Here is a 15,923-nt window from a genome sequence, read left to right as displayed (position 1 = left end):
TGTTGTGTACTGTCGAGTTAAAGAGTTACTTTAGAGACTTGATCAGTCAGAAATATCGATCCACCCTCGAGCTTGTGGTTATACAGTACTAATTGCCCCCCAGATGCCTTGAAAGAAAAATACTGATTTGTGTGTTAAAAAACAACAACTCCGGATTAAAAACATGCCACACCGTCCTCTTAATAATGACGTTAAGTATAATTGCAGTACAATGCATCTTTTGTTGGGATGGAGTGAATGATAATAAATATAAATAATGAAAATGAACAATGACATACCGGTAATACAAATGTAAAAAAATGTTTGGGACCCAAGAAGTGCATTTGTTTATTTATGATTCTATTTAAATAACTTCTCCTCTCCCTCATTCTGAAAACTGTGCATTCAGTAGAGAGGTGTTGCCAGCAGCAATATTGCATTTCACAGAGATTCTGATCTCTAAGTTGAACTGGTATTGTTGCTCAGACAAAACAAGTAGATTTGTATTCCATTGAATGGAATGACCAAGGTTTTTACAAAACCAAAAAACAGTGAAGTTGGCACGTTGTGTAATTCATGAAAAAAAAAAAAAAAAAAAAAAAAAAAACTGAATATAATGATTGGCAAATCTTTTTCAACTTATTTTCAGTTGAATATTTTGCAAAGACTAGGTATTTAATGTTCGAACTGAGAAACATATTTTTTTTGCAAATCATAAACTTAGAATTTAATGGCAACACACTGCAAAAAAAGTTGGCACGGGCATTTTTTTACCACTGTGTTACATGGCCTTTCCTTTTAGCAACACTCTGTAAACATTTGGGAACATAGGAGACCAATTGTTTCCCATTCTTGCTTGATGTACAGCTTAAGTTGTTCAAAAGTCCAGGGTTTCTGTTGTGGTATTTTAGGATTCATATTGTGCCACACATTTTCAATGGGAGACAGGTCTGTACTACAGGCAGGCCAGTCTTGTACCCGCACTCTTTTACTATAAAGTCACGCTGTTGTAACGGGTGGCTTGGCATTCTCTTGCTGAAATAAGCATGGGTGTCCATGTTAACGTTGCCCGAATGGCAACATATGTTGCTCCAAAACCTGTGTGCACTTTTCAGCATTAATGGTGCCTTCACAGATGTGTAAGTTACCCATGCCTTGGGCACTAATACGCCCCCATACCATCACAGATGCTAGCTTTTGAACTTTGTGCCTAGAACAATCCGGAGTGTTCTTTTCCTCTTTGTTCCGGAGGACACGATGTCTACAGTTTCCAAAGACAATTTGAAATGTGGACTCATCAGACCACAGAACACTTTTCCACTTTGCATCAGTCCATCTTAGATGAGCTCTGGCCCAGCGAAGCCGGTGGCGTTGATAAATGGCTTTCGCTTTGCATAGTAGAGCATTAACTTACACTTACAGATGTAGCGACCAACTTTATTTAGTGACAGTGGTTTTCTGAAGTGTTTCTGAGCCCATGTGGTGATATCCTTCAGAGATTGATGTCGGTTTTTGATACAGTGCCGTCCAAGGTAGTGGTTCTCAAATGGGGGTACGCGTACCCCTGGGGGTACTTGAAGGTATGCCAAGGGGTACGTGAGATTTTTCAAAAATATTGTAGAAGAGTTTTAACTTTCATGTACAGATGTAGCGACGAACTGTTGTTACTGACAATGGTTTTCTGATGTGTTCCTGAGCCCATGTGGTGATATCCTTTACACACTGTCACTTTTTAATGCAGTACTGCCAGAGGAATTGAAGGTCCGTAATGTCATCTCTTACGTGCAGTGATTTCTCTAGATTCTCTGAACCTTTTGATAAAATTACGGACTGTAGCAATGCCTTTTAACAGCTCGTTGAGAAATGTGTTTCTTTAACTGTTGGACATTTTCCTCACGCATTTGTTCAAAAAGGGGTGACCCTCACCTAGGGCTGGGCGATATATCGATGTATTCAATATATCGCAGGTTTGTCTCTGTGCGATGTAGAAAATGACTATATCGTGATATTCGAGTGTACGGTCTCACGCAGTTGCTTTTTGCTGCTGGCATTACACTACAGGTTCTCCTCGCGCTTTCTTGTCTGTCCTTCTCACAGACAGGAAGTGCACTTTCCTACATACGTCACATACTTTCACATCATACGTCACATACGTATACGCCCTCGCGGAGCATGGGTAACGTTAGCTGTGTTGCAAGTGGTAATACGAGAGAAAGAAGGTGCCAATCTGGTGACAAATGAAGGAAGAATTAATTCCCAAGGAAAACAGCAGGGGTCCATCGTCTGGCAGTGGTTTGGCTTCAAGTGGGAATATGTCAAAACAGACAACCGTAATTTGTCAAGTGTGGGGCAAAAGCGTTGCTGCTAATATGTAGCATCATTTGAAAAGTCACCTGCTGGAGAATGAAAAGGGATTACTTCGCCTGTCAATATCTCCATTTGGTGCCAAACGCCCACACCATCAAAATGCCGAGGCAAACATTTCCAGATCAACATCGTATGAAAAAAAAAAAAAGGATTTTTTTAGTTGTGATTCCCTCTGCATGAAAGTTTAAAATGAGCATATATTAATACAGTATGAACAAGAATGTTTTAATGTGGTCTCATATAATCATCATACTGCTGTGATTATATGTATCAAGTGTTCATTCAAGGCTAATGCAAAATATCGAGATATATATTGTGTATTCTGATATGGCCTAGAAATATTGCGATATTAAAAAAAGGCCATATCGCCCAGCCCTACCCTCACCCCATTCTTGTTTGTGAATGACTGAGAATTTCATGGAAGCTGCTTTTATACCATTTCTTCTCAATTAGCCTAGTCACCTGTGGGGTGTTCCTAATAAGTGTTTGATGAGCATTCCTCAAATTTCTCAGTCTTTTTTGCCACTTGTGCCAGCTTTTTTGAAAAAAGTTGCAGGCATCAAGTTCTAATTGAGCTAATATTTGCAAAAACTAACGTTTTCCAGTTCAAACGTTAAGTATTTTGTGTTTGCAGTCAATTCAATTGAACATAGGTTGAAAAGAATTTCAAAATCATTGTATTTTTTTTAAATGTATGATTTACACAATGCGCCAACTTCACTGTTTTTTTTTTTTTAAATAAAATATGTTATAATAAAGTGTGGGTGTGCGTGTCCGTGTGCGTTTTTATCTGTGGTTTCCAGCCTCATCTGATGTTTTTGCTTTGCACTTTTTGGAATTGAAAATAATTTGTTCAAAATCATTTATTTTTTACCTGTATCTTGTCTTTTAGTGATCCAACATTGGTGCACAAGTGTAAAAATAAAAAGTGTAACTGGATAATATTTAGCGTCACTGCTGCATAAGCAGTCATATCCGCATTACGCTGAATACATTTGTCGATATATTTCCTTTTAAAACGACAGACCTGGATCATAAAATTTAGGAGCAGCTGGACAACGTGTTCAGACTGGGGTAGATTAATGCAAGCAATCATAAAAGCACTGTAGTCACTTTAGTCATCTATTATTGCTCTCCTTTGTCTGTACAGCAGAACCAAGAATGTGCATTGAGTTGCTTCCACCGGATCTGTTAAGAGAAAATATTGGTATTATTTTCTTTAACGTGTTCCCTGCTGAGCGTTAAATAGACGGGTCACAATACCTCTTGATTATTTTCCTGCTACTTTAGTCCTTACTATTTAAAGTACAATACACAAAGTTTGAAAGGTAATTACTATTCATAGATTTAAGATAGGGTTAGAAATCTCTTTGTCCTGATTTAATTGGCAATTTTCATTGCCCATCTGTTGCTTTATGATAATTGTGGTTTGTATAAGTGGTGTTGTTGTTTGACTTTGGCGGCAGTCCCATCAATTAATAGAATAGAATAGAAAGTACTTTATTGATCTCTGGGGGAAATTCAGCACCACATTTCGCTCACAATAAACAAACACTCAGGTATTTTTTACATGTGAATAATATATATAGTCTATTATACAGCAATATTCACATGTGAATAATATAAATACAGTTTATTATACATTCAAGGACAGTCAAAAAGGAACATGTGTATTATACAGTCTGATGGCTGTCGGTATGAAGGACTTCCTGCGTCGTTCCATGTTGCATTTTGGGAGTCTGAGCCTTCTGCTGAACGTGCTCATTCATAATGCCTCTCAGTTTGGCGCACACATGTCTGTTCCGTGTTATTAGAGACACAACTAAAGCACTATTGGTGTACACTCACCAACCATCCTGATAAGTCTTCTTCTTTAGATATGAAGTGACACGAAAGCACATCTGCATTGCAATACATCTATAAAAACATATCTACAAAACGTCTAAAAATCACTTTAAGCATGAAAACCTTATTTTAAATAGTCAAATTACCATATTTTCTGGACTATATTCGTAGCAACCACAAAATTTTAGGGAACGATATTCTTCCATATATTAGCTGCACCAGACTAAAAGCTGTATATACATATATATGTTACGAAATTATTTGCACAAAAATATTCTATAAATGTTTATTTACACACCTTAAATTGTTTCCAAACAGTGTAAAATAAAACGGCTGATCAAACAAAGCCCACTAAGGTAGCTCTGCAATCAGGTAAAGAGACTCAATAACTCCACGGTGATGTTTTGGTCATTTTACCGAGGGATTTGTGAAACTGAAACAATACAAAAAGATTGTCATTGTAAGTTAATAAAACTATCACAGATACTCGTAAGCATATTAGCATATTAGCTAATGCTAACGACGCTAGCGTCATTACATTACGATAGTACGTGCAAATATGCATTAAAAAAACTCCAACAAACATCACATATGGGACGGTTTAGTAATTATAAACAGTTTTAGTTGCATTGTAAAACTTAGACGTTGCTTGAAGTAATGAATGAAGAATACATAAAGGTATGTACAGCTAGGAGACTGATGGGTACTCCCATTATCAGTTAAAAGGACTTAATAGGACACTGCAGCACCTGCAGTGAGCAAAATCGTCAAAAGGATGGCGCCGTAGAACAAACAAAACACTTTTTCATTGTATTTGCTTAGGTTTTTTTTTAAAACTAGTTTTATGATGGCCGTCAGCTAAGAAAAATCCATAAATTAGCCGCACCGTCTTATCAGCAGCAGCGGCGATGACCAAGAAGAACGCAGAGTTCGAATATAATTACAACACTTTATGTACATATTTATATACATATTTATATAATATTTACATATTTATATAATATGTAACTACAAACTCCATTCACAGACAGTCCCATTGCTTTTATGAGCGGCCGAGCGAGTCAAAAGCCGAAAAAATAATAGTTTTATTTTATTTTATTTTATTTTTTATTTTTATTTTTATTTTTATTTTTAAATTTGTGGCGGCCGTAATTTTTTCGTGGCGGGCTGCCACAAATAAATGAATGTGTGGGAAACCCTGTGTGTTTGCACTTTTCTATCAAGTTGTTATTGGCAATAAGTTCCTTATTTTTCTCTATCCTCTGGATGTGTGGCAGACTGGCTGGTACATCACATGCTAAATCCTTCCCTGTTTCCATTTCTAATACAAAGTAGCATGTAGTTCTATCTTCTATCAGTCGTTAGAATCTATATGTAATCGCTAACAACTACAACATGGCTAACGATGTGGAGACTCAGTTGAAGCGGGCTTGACCTGGAAAAGGACTTCGGCACATAAGTAAGACCGCCCTCAAAACGGCGCATCCTGAAGAGACAGTCAAAAAGCAACTTGAAGACGGTCAGTTAAACAAAACCTATGCAAAATTTGGACCAAAAAAGTATGGAAGTAGAATTGTCTCACATTAACTTATATATATATAAATATTATATTAATACTAATGCATATATTAATAAATATACAAATACAAATGTGATATACAAATAAATAATTTGTAGAAATAAACGTGTATTTGTAAATATATTTTTCAGATTAGAATATAATTATGCTTGATTTTGTATTTGTATTGAATTTGCTTTTGTGGATCGCTTTTTTGCTTTTGTGTCGATGAGACATTCCTCCCACAAACCAGATACACAAATAAATGTGACCTACACGCTCCCCTGAACAACCAGCAGAGGGCACTACAGTCAGAGCGGTCTTGGTCACACAGCATTATATGCATTATATGCAAAATGCCCTGAGTTCTCTGCAGAAAAACAGTCTTGATTGATTTATTGAAACTTTTATTAGTAGATTGCACAGTATAGTATATATTCCGTACAATTGACCACTAAATGGTAACACCCGAATAAGTTTTTCAACTTCTTTAAGTCGGGGTCCACGTTAATCAATTCATGGTAAAATCAACGTCTTTAGAGAGTGAACGCACGACGGGCCTGAGCTTGCTAACATTAGCGTTTTATTACTTAATGCTAATTCATCCAGTTAATATGAAAGAACGTGCTAGCTGCTTATTTTATTGTATCAATGGCGTTTAATGACCTTGTCCCGATGTAGATACTGATCTTTTATCAGTGCAATGTGTCAAATCATATATCAATCATCATATGACCCTCCCTAGTGTGCCTCTGATCGGCTCGCCAGTGTCTGACCATGTCTATGACCGAGAACGGTCTGGCTGCAGTGCCCTCTGCTGTTTGTTTAGGGGAGTGTGTAGGTCACATTTATTTGTGCATCTGGTTTGTGGGAGGAATGTCTCATCGACACAAAAACAAAAAAAGCGATCCACATTTGCAAATTCTATACAAATACAAAATCCAGCATACTTAATATTCAACTCTCAAAAATATATTTACAAATATACATTTATTTATACTGATTCTTGATTTTTTGCATGTCACATTTTTATATTTATGAATTTCCATCCATCCATTTTCTACCACTTATTCCCTTTTGGGGTCACGGGGGGCGCTGGCGCCTATCTCAGCTACAATCGGGCGGAAGGCGGGGTACACCCCGGACAAGTCGCCACCTCATCGTAGGGCCAACACAGATAGACAGACAACATTCACACTCACATTCACACACTAGGGACAATTTAGTGTTGCCAATCAACCTACCCCCAGGTGCATGTCTTTGGAAGTGGGAGGAAGCCGGAGTACCCGGAGGGAACCCACGCATTCACGGGGAGGACATGCAAACTCCACACCGAAAGATCCCGTGCCCGGGATTGAACCCTGACTACTCAGAACCTTCGTATTGTGAGGCAGACGCACTAACCCCTCTGCCACCGTGAAGCCCTGTATATATTTTCAAATCTCAAAAATTTATTTAGAAATACGCGTTTATTTATGCAAATTATTCATTAATTTGTATATCACATGTGTGTTTGTATATTTATTAATATATGCATATGTATTAATATCATATTGATATATATAAGTTGATGTAAGACAATTATACTTCCATAAAAAAGCACCATTACATGTTATGTAGACACAAGGAAGTGTTTAAATGTAGAAAAACCCCCAAAATATGACCCCTTTTAACACCCACTGACAAAGTAAAATTGTTTCCATAAATTTCCGGTGCAGTAAGGAAAATAAATGTAAAATATTACATGAGGGGCTAATTTGAAACTTGCTGCTGGAATTGGTTATAATCTTTTTATCGGAGGCTGATATCTGACGTTTTGATCTATGGCATCCGTTTTTTGGTGGATATCCGACCGATATCCGATACCAATATGAGATCCTGACACTCCTACCTTTTAACAAGACAATGATGCATCTATATTTTGGCACTTTCATTAGCATTTATAATTTGTGGAGGCTTGACGCAGCGGCAGACGTTTAATAGCTGTGATGACAGTGCTAATTAAGTTTGGAACAAGGAGCGTAGTCCAAATGGCACCATGACAAATCAGTGCTGACCAAAGACAACCAATAGCTGAAAAGCATGTTCTTGTTGATAGGTTTTCTTCTTTGTGTATATTTCTTGTTAAGATTTTTCATAATGAGTTGTTTTTGTACAGAGAGTGGCTCACCATAAAGGCCAGGTCAGCCTATAAGGGCTGCATCAGTCTCTCTGTGGCTGCCCACTTCCTATTGTTTTCCTCCTTCTGCGACTTTTTTTTATTTCAAACCCGTTGAGCCGCGAGCTAACTAATAAACTAGGCTGTCTTTTTCAACAAAAGACATGGGTGACAGTAAACATTCTTTTTTAACAGGGCGCCATCATAAATCAAAGCAGTTTCTCTTTCATTTGTCCACTAAGTAGAAACTTTCTCCACAGCCCGTCTTGTACTTTTTGTCAGTATCTTCCACTCTCACAATTCACAGTAAATTACTGTTCTGCCCAAGCTGAGCTTTATGTAATCTATATTTGACCTCTTGTTTGGTAGCATTATTTGCCCAAGTCCATTTAACATTGATTTTTATTTCCATTTCCATTATAACATATTTGAAACTTCAACTTTTTTGGTACCATTGGTCCTTTTTTGGCCCTAAACATAATTTTCTAAAGAGAAGACAGAGCTCTACAAAGTCCAGCACATTCTCTCTCGATGGTTTGAACTCCTCAGTGCTTTTGTCCATTCTACCACCCCTCACAAGCGGAGTTCCTTGGGTTTCAGGCCAACAATACCGAAAGTTAACTTAAGCTTGTTCGTTTTTGACACACATGTTCAATTTCCCTCCATTTTGTACCTGGTACCTCCTCTCACCACCAAAACTAAAGAGTATGCTATGCATGTGTATTTGCAAAGATACAATCACAGTGTGTATGCATTGTGTTTGGTTCCTCAAGCAGAATAAAGAGAATGCCTCTCAATGCATTCCATTCTGGTATAGTAGAAAATATTTCTTTTACACTAGCTAGTAAGATGGTCTGATCTTACGGGATTGACTGTGGCATTTACTATTCCAAATAATGACGGGATGCTTGTAACTCAAATTTGTGCTTGCAACTTATAGCATAACAATTAGCTGACATTAGCCAAACACTCTTAAGTTGAGGTACCACTAGCATTGCTACAATTTTTTTGTTAAATTCAATAGTGTTTCTCTCCTTCTTGATCAATGTGCTGATACTTTCAACTTTATTTGGCCCCATATTGGGTTATTTTGCAGTCAATAAATTTACAGAGACTGAGGGCCTGATTTACAAAGATTCAAATACCACACGCTAGACAGTGACATATATGCCAAAAAAAAAAAAGTGGCGTGTACTATGACTGGGCGTGTTGCGTGTGATCTACGTGTGCAATTGGAAAGTGGTGCAGACCGCTTTAATTAAATGAGGATTTTGGTGCATACAAGGCTATTACCACAAAGTCTATCATTTGTTGACTTTCATGTTATCATGCTCCTACTGGTCTATAATCTGCAACACCTTTTTTGAATGGCCATCTAGACCAGTGGTTCTGAACCTTTTTTCAGTGATTTACCCCCCTGTGAACATTTTTTTAATTCAAGTACTCCCTAATCAGAGCAAAGCATTTTTGGTTGAAAAAAAGGAGATACAGAAGAAAAATACAGCACTATGTCATCAGTTTCTGATTTATTAAATTGTATAACAGTGCAAAAATAGTGCTCATTTGTAGTGGTCTTTCTTGAACTATTTGGAAAAAAAGATATAAAAATAACTACAAACTTGTTGAAAAATAAACAACTGATTCAATTATTAATAAAGATTTCTACACATAGAAGTAATCATCAACTTAAAGTGCCCTCTTTGGGGACCGACGTCCCACTGGGTCTTCATTGTCACCGACGTCCCACTGGGTGGGAGTTTTCCTTGCCCTTTTTGAGACACTAGTGATTTAGGGCTATATAAGTAAACATTGATTGATTGATTGATTATGTGGGCCTACCGAGGATGTCGTAGTGGTTTGTGTTGTGGTTTGTATAGCCCTTTGAGACACTAGTAATTTAGGGCTATATAAGTAAACATTGATTGATTGATTGATAATAGAGATCCATCTGGATTCATGAACTTAATTCTAAACATTTCTTCACAAAAAAAGAAATCTTTAACATCAATATTTATGGAACATGTCCACAAAAAATTTAACTGTCAACACTGAATATTACATCATTGCAATTTTTTTCACAGTTTATGAACTTACATTCATATTATTTAATAAATATATTCATAAAGGATTTTTGAATTGCTATTTTTAGAATATTAAAAAAAAAAATCTCACGTACCCCTTGGCATACCTTCAAGTACCCCCAGGGGTATGCGTACCCCCATTTGAGAACCACTGATGTAGACAACAGAATCAAGTACACCGACACTTTCTGACACTTTTCTTTCACTTTCCCATTCAGTGCGCGAAGCTCTGGATCACATTACCAGCGCATTTGTGCACCTGAAATGACTAAAACATAAGAAAATGCACAATGCAAGACACATTTTCATGTAGAATGTATAATATAGTAATATATAGTTTAAATAAAAAATAACATTAAAAAAAAAAATCAGTAGACACCAAAATGCCTCAATTGAATTAATTTTATTCAGCCCCCTAAGTCATCTGGGAGCAATAAAATTATAAAATGAAATTGCTGAATAGACAATATGTCTAATATTTTCATTTCTGACCGTCTACCAAAATGTTGACACACAAACTTAGGACAGAATATTCTCGTCTGTCCGTGTAGAACTGTCAGTGATGAGTGTTGATAAATCACATTGCGTGTGCTGTATATTTATATTTGCATTTTATCCTCCCAATATTCTCCCATTTTGATGGTCAGCATATATTTTGCATATTAATGAAGACGGAGACACAAAATGAATGACACCTTATTCTGCTCACTTAGACGCAATCCACTTTGCACAAGTTTAGTAGATCAGCTGTGCGTGTACTATCAGGTTTGCACGTGTTTTAGTACACACAAACCTTTAGTAAATCAAGCCCTGAATCACCAACACGTGGGATGCTTTGTTTAGGCAGAATGATACACGAATATGTATAACAGTTTGCCCCTACTTTATACAAAGCATCTGTCTGCTTGGCTGGTATTTCATTGAAAGTTCCAACTTTAGTTTTCTGGGATGCAGTTATAGGATGTAAAAAGCATCATTGCCAAAAACGTAAAGACCGATTGTTGCAAATTGTATCCATTCATTCTTGATTGTTTCCCCACAGGGCAGTGATGCCTGGCATGGTGATGTTTCGGCGGCGCTGGTCAGTCGGCAGTGATGACCTGGTGCTGCCCGCCCTCTTCCTTTTCCTTTTACACTGCATCTGGTGAGTCACACAACTTTATTATTTTTCTCCATGCTACAAGTTTTTTTATTTTTTTATTTCACTGGGGTACCATGTTCAGGTTGGTGGTTCTGTCCGTGGTTTTGTTCGGCCTTCCTTATGGCTCGGACCAGTCCTGCTCTATAACCCTGGTGGACCACGGCCGAGGGTATCTTGGCATCTTGGTCAGCTGCCTCATCTGTGAGAGCGCCATCATGTGGTTGAGCATGAGGGGCAGCATCCTGTACACGCAGCCCAGGGAAGCTGTGCAGTATGTCATCTATATCCGACTTGGTAAGATTTCTCTCTTTATTTTACCTGATCTCTCATTTGTGAGCGTGTTTGGCGCAGCTCGGTAGCCGCTTCAAAGCAGGTAATACAATATGACACTGCCTTCTAATCAAAGCCTGAACAGTCGTTTAGTGGCAGAGGAGAATGGGAAGGGTAAGCCACCACCAGCTATGCAAAGACGCACGTCATATCTTTCAAAGTCCAACACGGGTCAGACTTTTCCATGTAGATCAGGGGTCGGCAACCCGCGGCTCCGGAGCCGCATGCGGCTCTTTGGCCACTCTGATGTGGCTCAGCTGCATAGTCGCCGACCCCCCCGATATAATCCGGATTTTGGTGCCTCTCACGGACATCACTCGGGGCTAGCATTCTGCGATTTTCACATATTGAGGGCGTGCCGTGATAGCTAACGTACTCTACAATATCTCATCGCGCCCGCCTTTACACCATGCTATCTGCGTGCCGGCCGGACGCATGCCTTTTGGTGCTTCTATTGTCACACGCACGAGGTTGCAAGGCATACTTGCTCAACAGCCATACAGGTTACACTGAAGGTTGTGATATAAACAACTTTAACACTTTACTAATATGCGCCACACTGAACCCACACCAAACAAGAATGACAAACACATTTTGGGAGAACATCCTCATAGTAACACAACATAAACGCAACACAACAAATACCCAGGATCCTTTGCATCCATGACTATTCCTGACTATATTATACACCCCCGCGTCCCCAACCTCGCTCACGTCAACCGACGCACGGAGGGGGGGTTTGGTGCTATCAATATCATCATCCACAAATCTTTCTTCCTCGCTCAAATTAATGGGGAAATTGTCGTTTTCTCGGTCCGAATAGCTCTTGTTGCTGGAGGCTCCCATAATAAACAATGTGAGGACGTAAGGAGCCCTCACCCTTGTGATGTCATCGTCTGCGACTTCCGGTAAAGGCAAGGCTTTTTTATTTGCGACCAAAAGTTGCGAACTTTATCGTCGATGTTTTATACTAAATCCTTTCAGCAAAACTACGGCAATATCACGAAATGATCAAGTATGACAAATAGAATGGACTTGCTGTCCTCGTTTAAATAATAAAAAATCTCATTTCAGTAGGCCTTTAATGCTATCTTCAGATCGAAATAATGCATGTTGATGACACATTCCAGCTCTGTCCCACGAATTTGACAGCGGCGATGGAACAACTGCGTGGTCAATGCAATGTAGCGTCCTCGCAAGAAAGCTGGCGGCTAAAGTCTCTCCACAGTGCAAAGCCGCTTCTAAGTTACTAATCCTCACCTCATTGGTGGCAAATAAACTAGGTTTCTTACAAGTGTCATTATCACTGGAGGATGAAAAATAACTAAACATATATTAGGGGTGTAACGGTACACAATAATTTTGGTTCGGTACGTACCTCAGTTTAGAGGTCACGGTTCAGTTCATTTTCGGTACAGTAAGAAAACAACAAAATGTAAATTTTTTGGTTATTTATTTACCAAATTTGTAAACAATGGCATAACACAGTGGTCCCCAACCACCGGGCCGTGGCCCGATTGGTACCGGGCCGGAGAAGATTTTTTAATTCATTTTCATAAAAAAAATTAAAAAAAACAAATTTTTATTTTTTTATTTTTATTTTTTTAAATCAACATAAAAAACACAATATACACTTACGATTAGTGCACCAACTACAAAAACCTCCCTTTTTCATGACAAAAAAAAAGGATTCCCCTCTCCCCTATCTCAGCTGCATGTTTTTGGGGGGGCGGGTGGAAGCCGGAGTACCCGGAGAGAACCCACGCAGTCACAGGGAGAACAAGCAAACTGCACACAGAAGTGAAGTGAATTATATTTATATAGCGCTTTTTCTCCAGTGACTCAAAGCGCTTTACATAGTGAAACCCAATATCTAATTTTTTTTTTTTTTACATTTAAACCAGTGCAGAAAGATCCCAAGCCCGGAATTGAACTCTGGACCTTCATATTGTGAGGCACATGCACTAACCCCTGTTTCACCGTGCTGCCCTAAACAGAATAATAAGTGCTTACTACATTTTAACAGAAGTGTAGAAAGAACCATGTTACAGCAGAAAGTAACCAACTATACAGTATATATATATATATATGTATATATAAATATATACAATCATAAAATAGTAAGAATAGTAGTAATAAAAACAGCCACATATAATAAAGAAAATAAACAAATAAAAAGTATTATTATTATTGCATACTGTTACAGTATGTCAAAAGCCTTTGTAAATTATTTTTAAATGTCTCTGATCATTTATATGCCAAATAATATACTATGATATATATCGTTATTGCAGCAGTCTGCGATAAATATTGATACGTACTGTATATAGATTTTAGCCCATTCCTCATGCGGTATAAAAAGTGTTTGTTAGATGTTTTTCTACAAAAACAATCTATATTTTACCTCCTTGGGATTTGAAGTATTTTGGTAATTTTTGTGGCCAATATTCTCATACAGTGTGTCCAACTAAAAAAAACTACAGTCACTCACATGAGGGTGTATTGGAAAAAATGAAATACATTGAGACAAGAAAGGTTTTATTTTGAAACATAGAGGTACAACACAGAAGTGCGTCAAACCGCTGAAAACTACCGCGTAGCTCCGTGGGTTTATGCTTAATTTGTCCACTTGGTTATGTTTTCTGTACAGTACATGACCTTTCTATATTTGGCATACTTGTTTGTGCGCAATACCTTGTTGTTTTCTGACAAAGTGCGTAGCGGTGCTTCCAAGAAAAGATTTGAACTCTAGTTGTATTGATTGTACACTTATTGATTGTTCTGCTCACTCCCTCCTCCTCCTTCTTTCCCACCCCAGCTATCCTGTTGGTTGAGCTCGTGTATGCGGTGGTGGGAATTGCCTGGCTTGTTCAGTATTACCAGCCATGCTCTGATGTCACCGCCAAGAACCTGGCTTTGGGTGAGTCAAACGGGGCTTCAAGGAGAATAGTAATGAGAATGTTAAAACAGCCTTTTCATATCCAACCGGGACAAATTTGTTTTATTGTGGTTTGTCCTCTTCTTCGGCTGCTGTCATGCAGTAGATTGTTTTTGATTGTGTGCAGAACATGGGTCACAGTATTTGGGAACATCTTTCCGTATAAAATACATTGATACATTTGACACCTTATCTAAAATGTTTATCAAAGCATTTAACACAATCATACAATCTTAATTGACCAATTATTATTGTATAGCATTAGAGGGTTAGTCTTGAACTGGGTAAGAAGCTACAGTACTTAAAATGTCTATCAATGTTCTCATTCATCAAGGTCATTGTCATCTTAGGGGATTCAATCGGTCACAACTGGACTGGTTGGTTTGTCTTAGCAGACGTTTTGCCTCTCCCTTGAGTGGGCTTCATCAGTTTGTTCTCATGGACTTAGATTGGTCAGATCTGGTGGGTAGAGATCTGACCATTCTAGGTCTAGATTGGTCAGATCTGGTAGGTCGAGATCTGACCAATCTAGGTCTATGAGAGGTTTGTCTTCTTTTTGAACAATTTCCCTTGTGGATCAATAAAGTTTGTCTAAATCTAAGACAAACTAAACAGTCCAGTTGAGAACGATTGAATGCCCTGAGAAGATACAGCATTTAACCAATAGGAAGCAATACGTGAAGCTGCACATGTGCAGCTTTAAATATACTGTATTTTTTTGGCGTACCTAAGGGATTAATATAAAGGCCAAAATGGTTCAAGGTATTACATTATTTATGTTACAAAAAAATTTAAGTTAATGCTATTTGATACAACCACATTTTTCTGGGGAGAACACACAAAAGCTAATACAAATAACAGAAGAAATTAACTAATTAAAGAGAAGGTTTGACAAAAACAAGTTATTTTTGAGTCTCCGTAAATCTAAAAAAAATGCTATTCGGTAAGTGTAGATGAAAAAATGAAACGCAAATACAAATAGATAACATAAACATTGACTGAGTTTTAAAAAAAAATAAGTGTAATAATAGATTATAGATTGATTTGAAAGTGTTACATTAGGTAGCAAGAAACACTTCATACATTTGTTTCATTCATTCATTTATTTCAGGCAATGTCATAAAAAAGTACAAAGTAGACAACACATAATATAAATTAACATAGTGCAAACGGTAATGTACAGTATGTAAGCATGATGATCCAGTTTTGCTTGAAAGGGAGTGTGAAGAAGATAATGTATTTAATCCCACCCTCAGTTCTCCATCCAGTGATTAATACATTGAGTTTCACTGTTACTTTGTGTAAGGATTATTATACACATGTTCTTCAATGATGAAGAAAGGTGAATATGTTCTGGGCCAAAAAACCCCTTCATGTTCTTTACTGCTTGCTTGTGTTGCCATATCTAAGTTATTGTGTAAAAACATAGGTAAATAACAAAAGAGGTAAGTCAGAATAATACATAACATTCGTTATCAAGAATTTATTAAAATTCAATAGTTTGATGCATTTGTGAACACTTGGAA

At 37.7% G+C, this 15,923-nt stretch overlaps 1 protein-coding gene across 2 annotated transcripts in view; it reads left to right on the top strand.

Annotated features, from left to right (window-relative positions):
- dagla (diacylglycerol lipase, alpha) overlaps positions 1-15,923 on the top strand; it is a 95,259-nt gene that overhangs the window by 40,440 nt on the left and 38,896 nt on the right. For both annotated transcript variants that reach the window (XM_061887442.1, XM_061887441.1), the window contains exons 2-4: positions 11,031-11,132; positions 11,212-11,423; positions 14,278-14,379. In XM_061887442.1, the coding sequence (XP_061743426.1) occupies positions 11,038-11,132; positions 11,212-11,423; positions 14,278-14,379 (409 nt within the window). In that variant the 5' untranslated portion in view covers positions 11,031-11,037. The remainder of the gene's footprint in view (positions 1-11,030; positions 11,133-11,211; positions 11,424-14,277; positions 14,380-15,923) is intronic.

The sequence above is a fragment of the Nerophis ophidion genome, linkage group LG25, assembly GCF_033978795.1.
Source record: "Nerophis ophidion isolate RoL-2023_Sa linkage group LG25, RoL_Noph_v1.0, whole genome shotgun sequence".
NCBI lineage: Eukaryota > Metazoa > Chordata > Actinopteri > Syngnathiformes > Syngnathidae > Nerophis > Nerophis ophidion.
This window is presented reverse-complemented; position numbering and strand designations above follow the sequence as displayed.